This window comes from Suncus etruscus, chromosome 15 (genome assembly GCF_024139225.1).
Source record: "Suncus etruscus isolate mSunEtr1 chromosome 15, mSunEtr1.pri.cur, whole genome shotgun sequence".
In the NCBI taxonomy this organism is placed as follows: domain Eukaryota; kingdom Metazoa; phylum Chordata; class Mammalia; order Eulipotyphla; family Soricidae; genus Suncus; species Suncus etruscus.
In genome coordinates, this window is record NC_064862.1 from 85982022 (window position 1) to 86001172 (window position 19151).

The 19151-nt window shown below is 53.9% G+C and overlaps 2 protein-coding genes across 2 annotated transcripts in view; one reads left to right on the plus strand and one right to left on the minus strand.

The window, feature by feature from the left end:
• Window positions 1-5987, plus strand: part of CCL25 (C-C motif chemokine ligand 25) — a 6439-nt gene extending 452 nt beyond the window's left edge. Inside the window, exons 2-5 of the mRNA XM_049788281.1 lie at window positions 868-985; window positions 1080-1174; window positions 3353-3421; window positions 5938-5987. Of these exons, the coding sequence (XP_049644238.1) occupies window positions 868-985; window positions 1080-1174; window positions 3353-3421; window positions 5938-5987 (332 nt within the window). The remainder of the gene's footprint in view (window positions 1-867; window positions 986-1079; window positions 1175-3352; window positions 3422-5937) is intronic.
• FBN3 (fibrillin 3) overlaps window positions 5656-19151 on the minus strand; it is a 38149-nt gene continuing 24653 nt past the window's right edge. Inside the window, 14 exon segments of the mRNA XM_049788282.1 lie at window positions 5656-6335; window positions 8543-8693; window positions 9284-9518; window positions 11773-11892; window positions 11995-12123; window positions 13770-13886; window positions 14017-14139; window positions 14848-14973; window positions 15332-15538; window positions 16086-16211; window positions 16334-16465; window positions 17810-17932; window positions 18019-18138; window positions 19025-19150. Of these exon segments, the coding sequence (XP_049644239.1) occupies window positions 6024-6335; window positions 8543-8693; window positions 9284-9518; window positions 11773-11892; window positions 11995-12123; window positions 13770-13886; window positions 14017-14139; window positions 14848-14973; window positions 15332-15538; window positions 16086-16211; window positions 16334-16465; window positions 17810-17932; window positions 18019-18138; window positions 19025-19150 (2147 nt within the window). The 3' untranslated portion in view covers window positions 5656-6023.

Below are 19151 nucleotides of genomic sequence, written 5' to 3' on the forward strand. Positions count from 1 at the left end.
GTAGAACTGAGAGTCTCCTTGCAACCTGTGTGCCTCAGTTTCCCCCCATTAGCACCCGGAGTCCCTCCACACTCCTTACTGCAAGCAGAGGAGACGGGGTCCCCATACTGGTAACAAGGACCTCAATGGAGACTCTCTTCCCTGTGCCCCCTGAGGCTGAGGGGGACCCACAGCCTGATTTCAGCATCGAGGGAGCCCCAGTAGTTGAGCAGGTATGCGGGGAGGTGCCAAGGCCCAGCACGGGACAGCCCCACCTGTTCCCCAAACCTTAGCCTTTGCCCAGACAGGAAGGGCTGTTTCTATGGCCTCATTATCACCTTCACAGCCTTGGGGCCTTTTGATCTGGGGGTGCCTCCAGCCCCAGGAGCTGCATCTGGAGTTTAGGGATGAGGATGCCTCTGCCCATGTACTCGCTTCTGGCCAATATTGGGGGGGGGCAGGGAAAAGGAAAACCCTGCACCAGACCCCACACCCCATTATTCCTTCCACACCCCCACAATGTCCTACTTCCTCCACACCCCAACTCATTCCCCCACACCCTATGGGGATCCCAGGAATCGAACCCGGGTCAGCCACATGCAAGGCAAAATGCCCTCATCCCTTCAGTATCACCCAGCACCCAGAAAATAGCCCTTGAAGTGATTTCTTAGACTCGCTATCTTTGGAGGGTCACCCCAATAAACTAGCCCCAGTTGGCAAAGAGCCAGGCAGAGACAGGAGTGGAGTGACCCTTGGAACTGGGGGTGGTGCATGGCTGCTTTCCAGAAATGATACCTGTTCTCTGTGCTTCTGTCTTGGAGTCACCTGCTTTCCCCATCCCTGTATGGGGGTGCCCCCACCCCACTGCACACAGGCCATGTCTTGTAGGCGCCTTTGAGGACTGCTGCTTGTCCTACCACCATAGAGCGCGTCTGACTCAGTTCAGACATGCCAAGGGCTACACTCTCCAGCATGTAAGCGGAGGCTGTAATCTGCCTGCTGTGATGTGAGTGTGGGGTACAGGGGCGGGAGGGGGGGCAAGGGTGGGGATGAGCCCCGCCAAGCCTGCCCTTACCCAATGCCCCTCCTTCACCCACCAGCTTCTATCTGCCCCAGAAGATTCTGTGCGGTCACCCCAGAGCTAAGTGGGTGCAGAAAGGGATGAGGTTTCTGGATCACCGGAAGAGAGTTCAAGGTGGGTGAGATCCTGGCTTGGTTGTGCACCCCTCAGGGAAGGGACCACAGATCAGCAGTGTAGGGGTGTCCTCACACCCTTAAAAAGAGCCAGTGGCGGGCCTGGAGAGATAGCACAGCGGCGTTTGCCTTGCAAGCAGCTGATCCAGGACCAAAGGTGGTTGGTTCGAATGCCGGCGTCCCATATGGTCCCCCGTGCCTGCCAGGAGCTATTTCTGAGCAGACAGCCAGGAGTAACCCCTGAGCACCGCCGGGGAGTGGTGATACAGCGGTAGGGCATTTGCCTTGCACGCAGCTCATTTAGGACAGATTGTGGTTCGATCCTTCGGTGTCTTTAATGGTCCTCCAAGCCAGGAGCGATTCTGAATGCATAGCCAGGAGTAACCCCTGAGCATCACCAGATGTGGCCCAAAAAACAAACAAACAAACAAAAAAGAGCTAGTGGAGAGTGAGAAGCTAAAGCCTACACTTTTTTTTGGTGTGTGTGTGTGTGGGGGGCAGAGTTACAAATGGCAGTGCCCTCAGGACTTACTTCTGGCTCTGCACTCAGGAATTTTCTTAGCAGTGCTCAGGGAACCCTATGGAATGCTGGGGGTTGAACCCAGGCTGGCCAACGTTAAGACAAGTGCCCTAACAGATGTGCTATATCTCCAACCCACATTAATCCCTTTTATTTATTTTTTACTTTTTCGACCACACCCAGTAGGTACTTAGGAATTACTCCTGGCGCTATGCTTACAAATCACTCCTGGCCCGTGGTTCGAATCCTGGCATCTCGCATGGTTCCCTGAGCCTGCCGGGGGCGATTTCTGAGCGTAGAGCCAGGAATAGCCCCTGAGCGCTGCCGGGTATGACCCAAAAAACAAAAAACAAAACAAAAAAGATTGCTCCTGGCAGATTTTGGGGACCATATGAGATGTTGGGGATCAAACCCAGGTTGTATCCGAGCAAGGCAAGCGCCCTCCCCATTGTAGTATCCCACTTGCCAACATGAACCCTGTTTTAATTTTTTTTCGTGTCTCATCTGGGGGTGCTCAGGGCTTTCTCCCGAGTTTGTGCTCAGGGATCACTTCTGGTGGTTCCTGGGCACCAAATGGGATGGGAAGAATCAAACCAGGGTCAGTTGGATGCAAACATCCTCCGACACCATACAACCTTTTTGTTTGTTTTGTTTTCGGGTCACACCCAGCAACACTCAGGGTTACTCCTGACTCTAGGCTCAGAAATCGCTCCTGGCAGGCTCAGGGGACCATATGGGATGCCGGGATTCAAACCACAGTCCTTCTGCATGCAAGGCAAACACCCTACCTCCATGCTATCTCTAAAGCCCCTCCCATACAATCTTTTCACACCTGGTGGTGCTCAGGGGTGACTCCTGACTCTTTGCTCAGGAATTACTCTTGGACACTTGGGAGATCATTCTAAAAGTTGAGGATAGAATCCAGATTAGCTGCACGTAAGGCATGCACCTGACCCACTCTTCTACTTTTTTATTTTTATTTTTGTTCTTATTTTGGGGCCACACCCAGCAACGCTGACATCTGACTCTGCGCTCAGGAATCACTCCTTTTTGTTTGTTTGTTTGGCCATACCCAGCAGCACTCAGTGGTTACTCCTGGCTTTGCACTCAGAAATCACTCTTGGGAGGCTCGGAGACCATATGGGATGCCTGGATCGAATCCAGGTTGGCTGCGTGCAAGGCAAATGCCCTACTGCTGAGTTGTAATTCTGGCCCCAGGAATCACTCCTGATGGTACACGGGGGTTGGGGGGGGGGGAGCACCCTATGAGAGACCAGGGATCAAACCTTGTTCAATGTCTTTCAAGACAACAGTGGGTGGGGCTCCCCTCTGTACTATCTGGCCCCTAAACTCTCTTTTATGGAAGATCCATTCCTTGTCTGGAAATAGAGAAGCCAACATCAAACCAAGAAAGGGCTTCTGGAGCCAGAGCAATAGCACAGCAGGGAGGGCGTTGCCCCTGCACACCCCTGACCCAGTTCCATCCCTGGCATCCCATAGGGTCCCTCGAATACTGCCATAAGTAATTCCTGAGTACAGAGCCAGAAGTAAGCTGAGTGACCAAAAAACTTAAAAAAAAAAATAAGAAGGGATGTCTTCAGGCATGGCTGAATCCAGGTGCTCAAAAGAGATGGGGACTTTGATCTTTCTCTGGCACAGGTCATCACATTGGGCCTAGGAAGCTGAATCTCAGCAACACCAGACCCAAGGTCCACATAGTCAATTCAGGTAAGTGGGGTACCTTCATCCCCATCACAGCTGACAAGGACTACAGGGTCAGGATACGCTCTGGGTTGGGACACAGGTGACCTGCCACCATCACCCTGACCCATGTCTCTGGGCTCCAGCAAGCAGAGGGCAGCCCAGAGTCACAAATCTGTGATGCCCACTGCCTGTCTCTGGGGTGCCCCCAGCAGGTCCGTGAACTCGAGGACTCCAGCATTAGAGATAATCCTGATACTGGCTTGGCCCCCCAGAACCAACCTCCAGCACTGAACCTCCATCTTCCCACTGGCTCTATCTCCCTCAAACTCCATCATCCACTATGGCCAGGAATGAAGAGGGATGACAGGATGATGGTATTACATGTTCCTTGGCTGCAGACGGACATCAGCACTGGGCCCTGGTGTTGTGGAGAATGGGAGTGGGGGACCCCTTCACCTGTACTTCGGGCATTGTGCCCCTACCTTGCCTCCGGGGACCAGGAGCTTCTCCACTACTTTGAAATAAATCTTTAGGGGCCCCTAATCCCTTCGAGTGTCTCTAAATGTGGGATAAATGGCTGTCCAGGCTTTTGTTTAGTTTTGGGGCCACATCGAGTGGCATTCAGATGTTCCTTCTGGCTCCAAACTTGGGAATTCTGGCAGAATTGGGGGACACTATGGGATACCAGGGATCGAACTCGGTTCAACCACGGGCAGGGCAAGCATACTCACCACTGTGCTCTCACTCCCTGGACTATCTTTCTAGCCACATAGTTGGTGACTTGGAAACTTATCTCAGAGTAGGAGTTATATAGCACACTGGTAGAGAGTTTGTCTTGCATGCTGCTGACCAAGGATGAACCTAGGTTCAATCCCTGGCATCCCATATGGTCCCCTGAGCTTGCCAGGAGTGATTTCAGAGTGCAGAGCCAGGGGTAACTCCTGAGCATCCCTGTTGTTGCAGCAGCAGCAGCAGCAGCAACAACAACAACAACAACAAGGAAACATATCTTCCTCCCAACCTCTTGGGTGGGGTTGGGATCAAACCCCAGGACCTCCCTCATACTAGGGTCTCAGCTGGGACTGACCCAACCATGGTCCATGAGGCTGGTGCAGGAATTGTACAGTACTGCTTGCAGACAGATGGCCCGGGTTCGATCATTGGCATCCCATTGGACTCCCTGAGCCATGCCAGGAGTAATTCCTGAGCACAGAGCTAGGAGTGTGTCATGAGCTCCACCTGGTATGGCTCAAAAACAAACATAAAGGGGCCCGGAGAGATAGCACAGCGGTGTTTGCCTTGCAAGCAGCCGATCCAGGATCAAAGGTGGTTGGTTCGAATCCCGGTGTCCCATATGGTCCCTGTGCCTGCCAGGAGCTATTTCTGAGCAGACAGCCAGGAGTAACCCCTGAGCAATGCCGGGTGTGGCCCAAAAATAAAAAAAAATAAAAATAAAAATAAAAACAAACATAAAGAGGAAATGAGAACACTGTCAGGCAGGAGCGACAGCACAGAGGGGAGGGTGCTGGCCTTAGACAAGACAGACCCAGGTTTGATCCCCGGCATCCTATAGGGTCCCCCGATACTACTAGAAGAAATTTCTAAGTGCATAGCCAGGAGTAACCCCTGAAAACTGCCACCAGGTATGGACCCCCCCATCAGAAGCTGTGGAGAACCTGAGGTGAACCCCCAAACTTGCCCATCTGAAATGAATACCCAGAGCTCTGAGAACCCACCTGGACCCCCAGGCTAGGGTGAAAGTGGGGGAGTCTCCATCCAACTTTCCCCCACTATCCCCTCCCACCCCAGCCAGCCCTGAACTGAGACCCAGTCCCTCAAGATCCACCTCCTGGGGCTCAGAGGTCACTCCCCTTTCCATGAACTTGCCTAGGAGGGTCAAACTTAATCAAAATAACTTTATTGTTGTCTCTGCTTTTGTGGGAAAAGCAGTTCGGGGCTCCTCACCCACCCTCCATCTGGGGTGGGGCGTGGACAGGGCTGGGTGCACCTAATACTGCTTGAGGACCTGTGGTGCCTCCATGAGCTCTCCCTCCTTGTCACTCCTTCCTGTGTCCCATTGACTCTTGGGGGGGGGCGCATTCATGTTGGGATGTGGCAGCCAAGAGGGCCCCATATGGATCATCCTTGATGGAGCCCCATGCTTTTGGAGGTGTGGAGGCCCATGCCTGTCTCTTCCAGGAAACAGAATGTCAGGGTCACCCCAGAGGTTCAAGCACAGCATTTCCTGTTTCCTGAGTTTTGGGGTGGCAGCTGGGCCACCTTTCATCCTTGGGGATCTATTGATCCAGTGATCGAAGGATCCCATGATCAACTGATCTGGGTCCAGAATCAATTGATGTCATGATCAGCTGATCCTAGATTGAGGACTTTCCGTCCTGGAGAGGGCGGCATGGTGGAAGTGTGTGTGTGTGTGTGTGTGTGTGTGTGTGTGTGTGTGAGAGAGTTAGGGTGCTGTCGAGGTCAAGGCAGGAATTCCCTGCTGCATAGGGTGATCAGTCTCTTCTCCCCCAAACTTCCAGAAAGAGTCAGTTTGGACCCCATCCTTGCTGAGAAGCTGGAGAAGGGGTGAGGGGAGGCATAAAGTGGGGGGAGAAGGCTCCCCCCACTACAGTACCTGGAGCTGCAACTTCAGCCTCAGGGGCCGGCCCCACAGTCCCTGCCCAGCCAGGCTTACCACCTCCAGCCCGTAGGTCCCAGGCCTGGGCTTCCGGCCCAGCTGTAAGGAGGTGAGACCAGGGTGGAGGCGACGCAGGCGGAAGAAGCATCGGCCGCTGCCCCGTGCAATAACATAACTGCCGGGACTCCCAGGGCCCCTCAGCGCTGGCCGCAAGTCCAGGATGTGCTGGGCCAGACCCAGGTGGGTCAGGTTGAGGCTCAAGGTTAGAGGAATCTCCGAGTCCAGGCTGGCCAGGTTCACCTGGGGACCCAGAACAGATGCATCAGCAAACCGTGGGGAGCTCAGGGGAAACCCAGGCGCCCATCTGATTCCTTCTTCTTTGCTTTTGTGGGGTCCCAGCTGGTGAGACTCAGAGCCATGGCAGATTGAAACTACGGGCTCCTGCAGGCTAAGTCTGTGCTCCTGCTTTGAACCAGCAAACTGCCTTTCTGCACTCCAGATGAAGTGCTTCTTCCAAAATAAACAAACGAAGGGTGCTTGTGTTGCATCAAGCTTCTATCCCCAGCACCCCATAGGATCCCCCAAGTTCCTTCAGGAGTGATCCCTGAGTGTAGGAGTCAGCCGTGGGCACTGTTGAGTGTAGCAAAGTATTTTTTTTAATGGTAGATAAGGCTGGAGAGATAGCATGGAGGTAAGGTGTTTGCTTTGTATGCAGAAGGTCGTTGGTTCGAATCCTAGCATCCCATTTGGTCCCCTGAACCTACCAGGAGCAATTTCTGAGTGTAGAGCCAGAAGTAACCCCTAAGCACTGCTGGGTGTGACCCAAAAACAAAAACAAAAAAAAAGGTAGATAAGGTTTACTTTATTACCCAAGATTACCCAAGAGGGCAATCCTGGCTGCTAAAAAAAAGAAAAAAAGACTTATGAATGATGTTTTTTTTGGGGAGAGCCATATCCAGCTGTACTCAGAGATGACTTCTGGTTCTGTGCTCAGGAATTGTTCTTGAAGGGGATCAGGAGACCTCAGGGGTGTGGAGAGTCATAATAGAATCTACCAGGTCAAGGAAAGAGCCCTCCTTGCTGGGACATTCCTCCAGCCCCCCCCACCCCTTTTAAAATCTATTTGGGATGTACCTGGCACTGCTTGGGGGCCCGGAAGGGGTGTGTGTGTGGTGGAAGACAGAGCCCCAAGCTCTGCTCCGAGCAGAGAGGTAGAGAGGCTAATGCTGGCTCCCAGGTGCCAAGCACAGAGGGGTGGATGGGCAGGTGGAGGGCTGAGCTTCAGAAATCAGGACAGGCGCTCTGTGGGGTTGTGGGGAGCCTCAGGCTCTGGGGCCCTAAGGACTCCTGTGCATCGGCAAAGGTCTGTGTGGGGAGCGTCCAGCCAATGGCATTTCCTGCAGGCTGAGAGGCCTGTGTGTGGTTGTGTGGGTGACAAATACCCTTTATCTGAGTTTCTCAGAGCCAGATCCGGGGGATGGAGGGGGGAGAGAGAGAGAGAGAGAGAGAGAGAGAGAGAGAGAGAGAGAGAGAGAGAGAGGGAGGGAGGGAGGGAGGGAGGGAGGGAGGGAGGGAGGGAGGGAGGGAGAGAGAGAGAGGGAGAGAGAGAGAGAGAGAGAGAGGTAGAGAGGGAGGGGGAGAGAGAGGGAGGGAGGGAAAGAGAGAGAGTGAGAAAGAGAGAAGCTTTTATTTATTTATTTATTTATTTATTTATTTATTTATTTATTTATTTATTTATTTATTTATTCATTTTTGGTTTTTGGGCCACACCCGGTAACGCTCAGGGGTTACTCCTGGCTATGTGCTCAGAAGTTGCTCCTGGCTTGGGGGACCATATGGGACACCGGGGGAATCGAACCTCGGTCCGTCCAAGGCTAGCGCAGGCAAAGCAGGCACCTTACCTTTAGCGCCACCACCTGGCCCCTATTTATTTATTTTTTAAATTTTGGGCCACACTCAGTGGTACTCAGGTGTTACTCCTGGCTGTGTGCTCAGAAATCGCTCCTGGCAGGCTCAGGGAACCATATGAGATGCCTGGAATTGAACCCGGGTCTGCCCTGGGTCGGTCGTGTGCCCTCCCAGTGAGAGTAGCCCTTGGACCTCAAGGCTGACAGCTAACATTGACGTGCGTGAAGAAGGCAGGGCACCCTGAGGCCTGTGTGCACCCCCAACCTGTCATCGAGTTTCTCCCTGTGATCCCTTGCAGGGGAGTTGGGGTGACCCCATCTTCCCTTGGTGAGGTACACGCAGCCCAAATATGTAGCATAGGCAGGTGCGGTGGAGTCACCCCTGTTCCACCGTCCCTGGGAGCTCAGGGGAAAGGCCCTGAGATTTCTGGGATTCAGGTGTGAGGTTTATGCCTTTCTCTGGCACAGAGGATTTTGGTGGAGTGTCCCCTCTAGAGTTGGGACATGTTGGGAAAAGTTGGGGAATGTAAGTTAACTCCACCCTCAAACAGCCTCCAGCTGACTCCCATCCCACCCCTAAAAGCCACCTCCCCACGGTACCTGTGGGTCTCTCTGTGCGCTGCGCCGAGCACGGTTCCCAGAAGGATGCTCCCTGATTCTGCATTCATAGCAGCCTTTGGGAGGCCCTAGCTCCTCTGCTTCTGGGGTGTCCTGGGGGTCGGGACCGAGAGCCAGGCTGGAAATGCAGTGACTAGATAAGGCAGCAGAGAAGAGTGGAAGACTTCAGGAAGGGGTGGCTGCCCTTCATCACCCACACTCCTTCCAGAGTTACCCTAAGCCACCCTCCCTGGGGGGCGAGGAATGTCTGCAAGTACTGGTGTGTCTTGTTTTTTGGGGGCCACACCTGGAGGTGCTCAGGGGTTACTCTGGGCTCTGGAGATCCTATGGGATGCCAGGGATCAAACCTAGGTTGACTGTGTTCAAGGCAAACACCCTCTCCGCTCTGCTATGGCTCCAGCCGTGTGTGTGTGTGTGTGTGTGTGTGTGTGTGTGTGTGTTGTGTATGTGTGTGTGTGTGTGTGTGTGTATTCACCTATGGGCAACTCCAGGCATGCCTGTGAGGCATACATGCTCTCAGGAGGCCACTCCTGCTTGTCCCCCAAAGTAGGCTGCTTGCACAGTTGAGGCCACCTGCACCTTGAGATAAAACCTGGTTAACAGTTCAAGCTATGGCAGCCTCCAGGGAGCAGTGTGAGCATGGCAGGTGTGTGTGTGTGTGTGTGTGTGTGTGTGTGTGTGTCCTAACAGTGTTTGGGGGGGTTCTGGGTGGACCCCACTCACCCCTGTCCAGCCCGGAAGAAGCCTTTTGGGCAGCCGCACAGGAAGCCTCCGGGCGCGTTGGCACAGCCATATCTGCACGGGGTCCCAGGAGTGGCGCATTCGTCCAGGTCCCTGCAGCCGCCCCGGGCGGGGTGGAAGTGGAAGCCTGAGGGGCACTCACAGCGGAAGCTGCCCAGGGTGTTAAGGCAGGCGGCACTGCCACAGGTGTCAGGGGTCAGGGCACACTCGTTCTCATCTGGGGAGAGGGTGAGGCACACAGAGAGGCTGTGGGGGCATGTAAGGGGTAGGGGTGGGCTGGACACCTGCATCCCACTAGGCTAGTCTGTCTCCTCCGCCTTTATTTTGGTTTTGAGACCACACTCGGAGATGCTCAGGGCTGACTCCTGGCTCTGCAAAAAGAGATCACTCCTGGCAGTGCTCTAGGGACCATATAGGATGCCAGGCAAATGTTTTGCCTGCTGTGCTATGACTCCAACCCCAGAAGTCATATATTTTCTTGTTCATTTACATGGATTCACATGTTCATGGAACTATTTGTGACTCGCTGATCTATCATTTTGTTTTGTTTTTGTTATTTTGGGGCCACACCCATTGGTGCTCAGGGGTTACTTCTGGCTCTGCACTCAGAAATCACTCCTGATGGTGCTGGGGAGACCATATAGGATGCTGGGGGGTCGAATCTGTTCGGTTGCATAAAGGAAAATGCCCTCCCCTCTGTGCTATTGCTCTGGCCCCTCGCTGATTTAGCATTGACTCCTTTCACTCATTTGCTTCCATTCACTCCCTTCCTCACTCATTTCTTCATACATGCATTCATTCACATGTGTACTCAAAAAATTCATTTATATTTTTCACCTTTGTTTTCTTTGTAATTAATCCTAACAGTGCCTGAGGGACCCTATAGGATGCTGGGGATTGAACCAGGGTCAGCCATCTGCAAGGCAACACCTGGTGATGCTCAGGGTTGAATCCTTGTTCTGCACTCAGGAATCACTCCTGGTAGTGCTCAGGGGACCCTATGGGATGCCAGGGGTCGAACTCATGCAAGAATAGCACCCTTTCTGCTGTACTACAACTCTGGACCATCTCTTCCTTTGGAAACCAGAGCCAATGCCAGGAGCCCATTCGGGGTGAGCACTGTGGCTAAAGCACCTGCGTGACAAGCAGAAGGCCTATACAATCTATAAGGCCCGCAATTCAATCTGGGGTGTCACTTGGTCCTGATGGCTCTGAAATTTGTTGTCCGCCAGCACCATAAGGAAACCTGAGATCAATTTCTCAGAACGCCCCCAGATCACCTACAGATAATGAAGCCGGGGTCACGACACCTTGTCATTCTCCTGGATTGAGGGTCCCTCAGTTCTGGACCAGCTGGAACTGAATTTCTGACCTCTGCCCACTAGATGGCAGCAGAACCATTTCAAAGACAGTTATTCAAGTATCCAGGGATGCACGGTGGAGATAATGGGGTCGTTTTCTTGGGGACTGCTGGTTCCATTGATCCCCAACCTCACTTGTGCAGCTCTAGGTTGGGTGCCAGGAAATGAGGAAATGGGTCAAAGAGATAGCACAGCGGTGTTTGCCTTGCAAGCAGCCAACCCAGGGCCTAATGTGGTTGGTTCAAATCTCTGCATCCCATATAGTCCCCTATGCCTGCCAGGAGCTATTTCTGAGCAGATAGCCAGGAGTAACTCCTGAGCACCGCCAGGTGTGGCCCAAAAACAAAAACAAAACACACACAAAACCTGGCAGTATTCTGCCTAGAGGAAATGAGGAAATGGGCAAGTCGAGGCAGCAGTGGCAGAGGACAGCACTGAGCACCCCCAGCAAGGGGTTGAGGGAAAAGCAGAGAGAAGGTTGATCTGTGAGGTGGCGGGAGAGCAGGGACAGCCAGGTCAGAGACTACTGAAGGGAGTAGCTGTGGGATAGGCAGTGGTAGGTAGGCAGAGAGGAGAGCTAGGCGCTGGGGAGGGTAGATTGTAGGTGCGTGGGGTGGTGATGGAAGGAGAGAAAATGAGGGGGCCCTGGGGCAGCATGGGATGGGGGGTTAATGGTCAGGGTTAATGTTCTAAACTCAGGGTCTCCTGCTTTAGCCTTGGCAATGATATAGCCTGCACCTTCCTACATCAACTCCACAGCTGTGTTCATGGCAGACATCACCAATCAATCAAAGCACTCACTCCAACCACCAGACAGCACCAATCAATCACAGCACTGTCCTAGTCATCAGATATCACCAATCAATCACAAAACTGATCCAGTTATACAAACATCATAGACCACAGCACTGTCCCAGCCACGACAGACATCACCAGTCAATTGTAGCATTAATTCCCCAGACATCATTCATTGATCAAAATCAAAATGACTCCAGCCACCACCAATCACAGAACTCAGCAGATCACAGACTGAGGCTGCTGTGCTGTCCTCACATTTGCCCTCACTGGGACTACTGTGGGGGGCGCTGTGTGCTGCCCCCTTCCACTCACCCACACATTGGCCCCTGTGCGAGTGCGGGATGAAGCCCAATGGACAGTGGCAGTGGTAGCTCCCCGGCTCGTTTTCACAGCCATGGGGGCAGCCATGGGGCCCATTGCATTCATCCACATCTTGGGAAACAAGAGAGGAGAGAGAGGGAGAAAGGGAAGGATCATGCAGGGACAACCCCCACCATCCCTTCGGGCTGGGGTCCCCAGCAAGCCCAGTAGTACCTTCACAGCCAGGGCCTGAGCTGCGGGGCCTGAAGCCCTTCGCACACTCGCAGCTGAAGCTACCCCGTGTGTTGCGGCAGTGCGCATGGGTCCCGCATGGGTCAGGCTGGCTTCTGCACTCGTCACTATCTGCTGGGCACAGAGGGCAGGGCAGGGTTGCAGGGTGACTGCAGAAAGGGAGGACGCTCCCCAGGGAGACCAAGGGGCCTTCATGCCAGAAGTCTGGGAGCCTCGCACATACAGGCTGCTGTGGGCAAATTATTTTGGGGTGGTGGTGGTGGTGGAACTACACCCAATTATGCTCAGGGCTGATTCCTGGCTCTGCTCAAGAATATCTCCTGGCAGTGCTCAAGGGGACCCTATGGGATGCTGAGGTTCAAACCCTGGTCCATCGCATGCAAGACTGGTGCCCTCCCTACTGTGCTATCACTCTGATCCCTGTGGCTAATTCATTTTTGAGGGGAGGTGTTGGACCACACCCAGCGATGGTCAGGGGTTACTCCTGGCTCTGTGCTCAAAAAATCACTTCTGGTGGGCCCGGAGAGATAGCACAGCGGCATTTGCCTTGCAAGCAGCCGATCCAGGACCAAAGGTGGTTGGTTCGAATCCCAGTGTCCCATATGGTCCCCCGTGCCTGCCAGGAGCTATTTCTGAGCAGACAGCCAGGAGTAACCCCTGAGCAATGCCGGGTGTGGCCCAAAAAACAAAACAAAACAAAAAAACAACAAAAAACAAAAAAACAAAAAAAATCACTTCTGGTGGGCTCAAGGGACCCTATGGGATGACGGGGATGAACCCGAGTCAGCTTCATGCAAGGCAAGCCTCTTTCCTTGTGCTATTGATCTGGCCCCTGTTGCTGGCTACCGTATTTTCCAGCGTATAAGATGACCGGGCGTATAAGACGACCCCCTAATTTTGCAGTTAAAACATATGTTTAGGCCTACATTCGCTGTATCAGACAGAACGTTCCAGTGCTGCAACTGTATGCACCACAGTGAGCCAATCACAACAAGCAAAGGTCCAAAGGTTATGCTGTAATAGACTTCCTCTCTGACTCTGGCCAATCTGAGCAGGCTTTTGACAGTGTAGATTCGGGTCCAGAACATTGTCTAATTTGCATGCATCAAAAGCCTGCTTGGATTGGCTGCGTTAGAGAGGCGGTCCGAGCAGCCTTGCAGTGATTGGTGCAGGATCGAGTTGGAAAATTCGTTTGGTGGCAATATTCAGACAATTTTCATTTAGCGGCATATAGAAACATTTTTCAGGATATACTCGGCATATAAGACGACCCCCGATTTTCGGTTGACTTTTTTTGTTTCAAAAGTCGTCTTATACGCCGGAAAATACGGTAATTCTTTTGTTTGGGTCATACCCTGTGCTTTTCTTTGTTTGTTTGTTTATTTGTTTTTGGGCCACACCTGGCTGTGCTCAGGGGTTACTTCTGGCTCTGTGCTCAGAAGTTACTCTTGGCAGGCTTGGGGGGAACATATGGGATGCTGAAGATCGAACCCAGGTACGCCGTGTGCAAGGCAAATGCCCTATCCACTGTGCTATTGCTCCAGCCTATGACGTTTTGCTCTTGAATCACTCCTGGCAGTGCTCTGAGGACCCTATGGTGGGATGCCGGGGATGAAACCCAGCTCAGCTGCTTGTAAGTCCAGTGCCCTCCCCCCTGTGCTATGGCCCTGCTCCTGGGAACTTCTATCACCAGCCCAGGGCTGGCTGGGATTGTGGCCAGCAGCTGTGTCTGGGGGTGCAGGATGGAGGGGACTCACCAAAGCAGGCCTGCAAGTGCTGGGTGAAGCCAGGTGGACAGCGGCAGGTGAAGGCCCCGATGGTGTTGGCGCAGAAGAACTGGCAGTTATGGCGCCGGGAGGCACATTCGTCCAGGTCTGCGCAGAGATGTCATAGGAGGCTCAGTGAGGTGTCAGGGGCCGGGGCTTGTGCAGGAGGGAGTGGCACTCAAGCTGGCACCCCGCAGTGTGCAAGGGGGTATGATGGAAGCGGTGGATGGGATCTCACCTCCACAACGTCTGCCCCCCTCTTCTGGCACGAAGCCCCGTGGACAGGTGCAGTGGAAGCTGCCTTCCGTGTTGTGACAACGGAAGGCGCAGGGCTTGGGGGTCTGGCCACACTCATCCACGTCTAGAAGGGCAGGGGTGACGGGGAATAAGGAGACTCAGACAGCTTTGGGGGTGTGGAGGCTCTGCCTAGACTCTGCATCTTACGCTAGGAATTGGTAAAACTTTGCCCTCCCTCAACAAAGCCATCGAGAGGGGCCTCAGGAGGTGGCTTAAGAGACTGGCGGGCAGTTTTGGTAGGTGAATGTCTTGGCATTGAATGGTCCCCCAGCCTCACCAGGCATGACATCCTCCCCCCAAATAAAATGTCAGAGGAAACATGTTTGGCTTTGGTGGATTATGTGGTTCCAGTTCTAATGACTCAACTCTGCCCCAGTAGCAAGGATTGGAGCCACAAGGAGCAAAGAGCCCAGTGGCTCCTTATGTGTACTCCTGTGTGCCAATAAAGCCTTATTGACAAATCACAAGCCTAGGGCCAGACTTTGCCAACCCTTGTCTTTGATGGATACCTTCTCCATGACATAACACCTGGCAATGTTCAGAGATTACTCAGGGCACTGCACTCAGGAATTACTCCTGATGGTGCTTGGGGGAGCCTGCATAGTGCTGAGGATCAAACTTGGGTTGGCTGTATGCAAGGCAAATGCCCTCTGTACTATCACTCTGCCCTTTCATCATTTTTCTTATAGGAAGGGTCCTGGGGAGGTGATGGGGGAATGGACTGGCAGGCATCTTGGGGGCACTGGGAGATGTGGAGGGGCGTGGGATTCACCCAGGCAGGCAGTGGCAGGGGCATCGGGCATGAACCCGGCCTGGCAGTGGCAGCGGAAGGAGCCGAGGCTGTTGATGCAGTCACCGTGGGTGCAGAGAGATCCCAGCATGCGACACTCATCCACGTCTAGAAGAGGGGGAACAGCTGGTGTGGCTGGGCCAGACTTCTTATTGACCTCCCTTGGAGACTCTCCAGCCCCCACCCTCAAAGCCTCATCAGAGACCCTGACTCAGGACACAGGCAGGGCACCCACCCACAGGAAGCTGCGGGGGCATCACAGTCAGCCCCATGGGTGGTCCCTGGCAAAAACCTGGGAAACTACAATATACTTGCTCTTGCTCCCTGTGTGTTACCCAGATCAAACACTCACAGACACAGACAGACAGACAGACAGACAGACACACACACACACACAGATATACTCATTCATAGACACACATTCACTCAGGAAAAGGAGGATCCGGCTTCCTTCCTCACCCCTCACCTCGGCCATCTGCAGTGTAGCCAGAGCCAAGTGGGCACAATGCCCTGTGGGCTGGAGTGCCAGGCAGGGGGCAGAGTTCACAGCGGGGCCCCCAGGCGCGACCGCCCCCACAGCAGCACTCAGCGTGGGTGACAGGCTCCCCACCACTCCTCTGAGCCTGGCATGATGCTGACTGCACCTCGGAGAGGCAATACCCTCGCCGGACATCTGCAGAGAGTGGGGGTGGAGTTGAGGGGCCAGGCATGGTTCCTCCCCCTGAAGTGTTCACCCCAGACACATGTGTGCATGTAGTGTGTGTGTGTGTGTGTGTGTGTATGTGTGTGCGCGCGAGCATTAGGAGATCATTGGGGCTACTCCTGGCCCTGAGCTCAGGGAACCAAGTATAGCACCCGGAATTGAGACTACCCACTGAGCCACCTCTCTGGCCCCCAAGTGTTCTTTGGCCAATAGATGACTCTTTAGACCCGGGGCTGCAGATCCTGAGATCATCGAGCTCTAGGCTGCAGATTCCCAAAGGGTGGAGGCTTCCCGGAGAGCAGAGAGAACAGATAAATGAGGAAAGTATAGGGATTTGGGTGCAGTTGGGGGTCCCCCAGAAGCTTGGGGGTCTCTAAGAGATGCTGAGTGCAGGGGCTCAGATACACTTGGGGACCTTGTGGAGGTACATGGAGGGTCTGGGTGGACGCCAAGTATAGAGGGGAGAGAGGAAAGAGTTTGGGGGACATTGAGGTGCTGTGTTGGTGACCGCACTCACCGTGGCAGGCCGTGAGGGCAGGGCTGGGCTGGAAGCCAGGCTCACAGTGGCAGCGGAAGCTTCCCACGGTGTTGAGGCAGCGGCCATGGGCGCAGGGGCGTGGCTGGGCACGACACTCATCGGCATCTGGGGAACAAGGGATGGGGCCAAAACCAGGAGTCAGTTACTTCCCTCCAGGGCCTGATTCTCACAGCCTCTCCTACCCTCCATGGGGTGAGGTGGTCCCCGCATTCCGGGCCCTGTCTTACCCGTGCAGCCCTCCCCGCCTGGCTGGAGGCGCAGACCCGGGGGGCAGACACAGGCGAAGGAGCCAATGAGATTCTTGCAGAGCAGACCCCGGGCCTGGCAGTCCTGGGACCCCAACACACACTCGTCCATGTCTGCCAATGGGGGGCGGGGTGGGTGAGGGTGGGGAGGGTCAGAGGTAGGTCAAGGGCCAGCCAGGGGATCCCAGATGGCCCCTCATGAAGCCACAGTGCACCCAGGCAGCACTTATAGGGGTTCCCCTTTTCTCTTCAATTGAAGCTCCCCAAATTCCAGGCAGTGGGGCCACTCCCTAGCACTCCACCCAGAGCCTGGGATGTCTGTGAAAGTGTCTGGCCCTATAGAGTGAGTGGCAGCCTGGCTTCTATCTCACCCTTGACTTGGGTGTCTAGAAATAGGAAATTCCTAATTGGGGGCATTTCTATGTACATGACACCTGGTGGTAAAAGTAAAACTGTCCTTGGGGTCAGAGACATACTACATCAGGGAGAACACTTGCCTTGCACACAACCCAGGGCCAATTCCCAGAATCCCCTCGGGTTCTCTGAGCCCATCAGGAGTTATTTATTTATTTATTTTTGGGTCACATCTGGTGGTGCTCAAGGTTTACTCCTGGCTCTGTGCTCAGAAGTTGCTCCTGGCAGGCTCAGGGGACCATATATGATGCCAGGATTTCATACCACTGTCTGTTCAAAACAGCTGCATGCAAGGCAAATGCCCTACCGCTGTACTATCTCTCAGGCCCCCAGGAGTGACTCTTGAGCATTGCCAGGTATAGTACCAAACCTCAAAACCAAAAAGACTCTTTGGGCTGGAGTGATAGCGCAGCAGAAAGGGCATTTTCTTTGCATGTGGCTGACCTGGGTTTGATCCCTGGCATCCCATAGGGTCCCTTTGAACACCACCAAAAATGATCCCTGAGTGCAGAGTCAGGTGGAACCCCTAAGTGCTGCTGGATGTGGCCCTAAACCAAACCAAACAGACTGTCTTTGCCCCAGTCTCCCTGGAGGAGAAACACAGAAGCTTCCCCCCATATCCTTCAGCCACCCCTGCAGGGCCATCTGTACCCACACTATGGGTCTGTGAGCTCTGGACCTCATCGAGAAGCCAGAACCCTATTTTCGTTTATATTTTGGTATATTTGGGGGCTACCCCTAACAGTGCTCAGGACTGACTCCTGACTGCATTTAGTGATCACTCCTGGTAAGTTTGGGGATCCCTATGGGATATCAGAGATTAAATCCATGTCAGTTGCATGCAAGGCAAACATCTCGCTGCTGTCTTATGTCTCCAGCCTCAGCACCCCGATTTCCCAGCCAGCAATATTCATAAAAGCAGCAACAGGGACAGAACCTCCCCCAACATCCCAGCCTGTGCCCCCTCACTATTCCTATCCACCCTCAGAGCCAGGGGTCTTGCCTTAAAGCCCCAGGGATATGTACCCCCACAGTTACACCCACCTTGGCACGTGGCTCCGTCCTCACGCAGGGCATAGCCTGGCGGGCAGGTGCACAGGTAGGACCCATTCGTGTTGATGCAGCGGAAGGCACAGAGCAGAGGGTTCCGGGAGCACTCGTCGATGTCTGAGGAGGCCGGGGAGTCATCCTGGAGCACACCCCAGTCCTCCTCCCCATGTGCATGGCGGGAGGGCAGGCAGGTAGGTCCGTACCCTCACAGGCCATCTGGGGTCCCGGCTCAAAACCATCCATGCAGGCACATTCAAAGCCCCCTGCAATGTTTGTGCAAGTTCCAGCCCCACAGGGCTGCCCAGAGGAACATTCGTCTGTGTCTGAAATGAGAGGGGGTGTCAGGGTGTGTTTGAGAGAGGTTACAGAGCCACTCCATGTTGCAAACACATCCTGTTGATATGCTCATGGAATGGCCCCAGAACACATGGGGTCTTCTGAGGGCAAGATGCAAGTAGAGGGGACAGGAAGTGAGTGAAGGAGGAGATGGAGAAGTTAAAAGTGAGTTTGGGGGCCGGAGCGATAGCACAGTGATAGGGCTTTTGCCTTGCATGCAACTGACCCAGGGCGAATCTGAGTTCGATCCCCGGCAACCCATATAGTCCCCCAAGCCAGGAGCAATTTCTGAGCATAGCCAGGAGTATAGCACAGTGGGTAGGCAAATGCCTTGCCTGGGTTCCATCCCTGGAAACCCTACCCGAGTCCCACCAGGAGTCAGTCCTGAGCTCAGAGGCAGGTGTCAGCCCTGAGGTTCACCAGGTGTCGCAACAAAACAAAACAACCCAACAACAACAATAATAAACAAATAGCAGTATCAACAAAATAGGAAGAGAGTTGATGGAAAAGGCAGTGGGGTGGGGCTATGTGACAATTAGCCAGAGCTTGAATGAATCTTGGAGCACATGAAAGCTTGAACAAGAGAAGGTGAGAGGGGCCCTGAGAGATAGCACAGCGGCGTTTGCCTTGCAAGCAGCCGATCCAGGACCAAAGGTGGTTGGTTAGAATCCCGGTGTCCCATATGGTCCCCCGTGCCTGCCAGGAGCTATTTCTGAGCAGACAGCCAGGAGTAACCCCTGAGCACCGCCGGGTGTGGCCCAAAAACCAAAAACCAAAAAAAAAAAAAAAAAAAATAAGGTGAGAGAAGGGGCCAGGCATGTGGAGGGGTCTGTCCTACCCATCCCCTGAAGTCCCCCCATTCCTGGGCCTCACCCACACACTCGAAGCCGGTCAGATCCAGGGTATAGCCAAGGGGACACTCGCAGCGGAAGGCGCCGTGGGTGTTGATGCAGCGGCCAGTGCCACAGATGTCGGGGTTCTCTGCACACTCGTTCACATC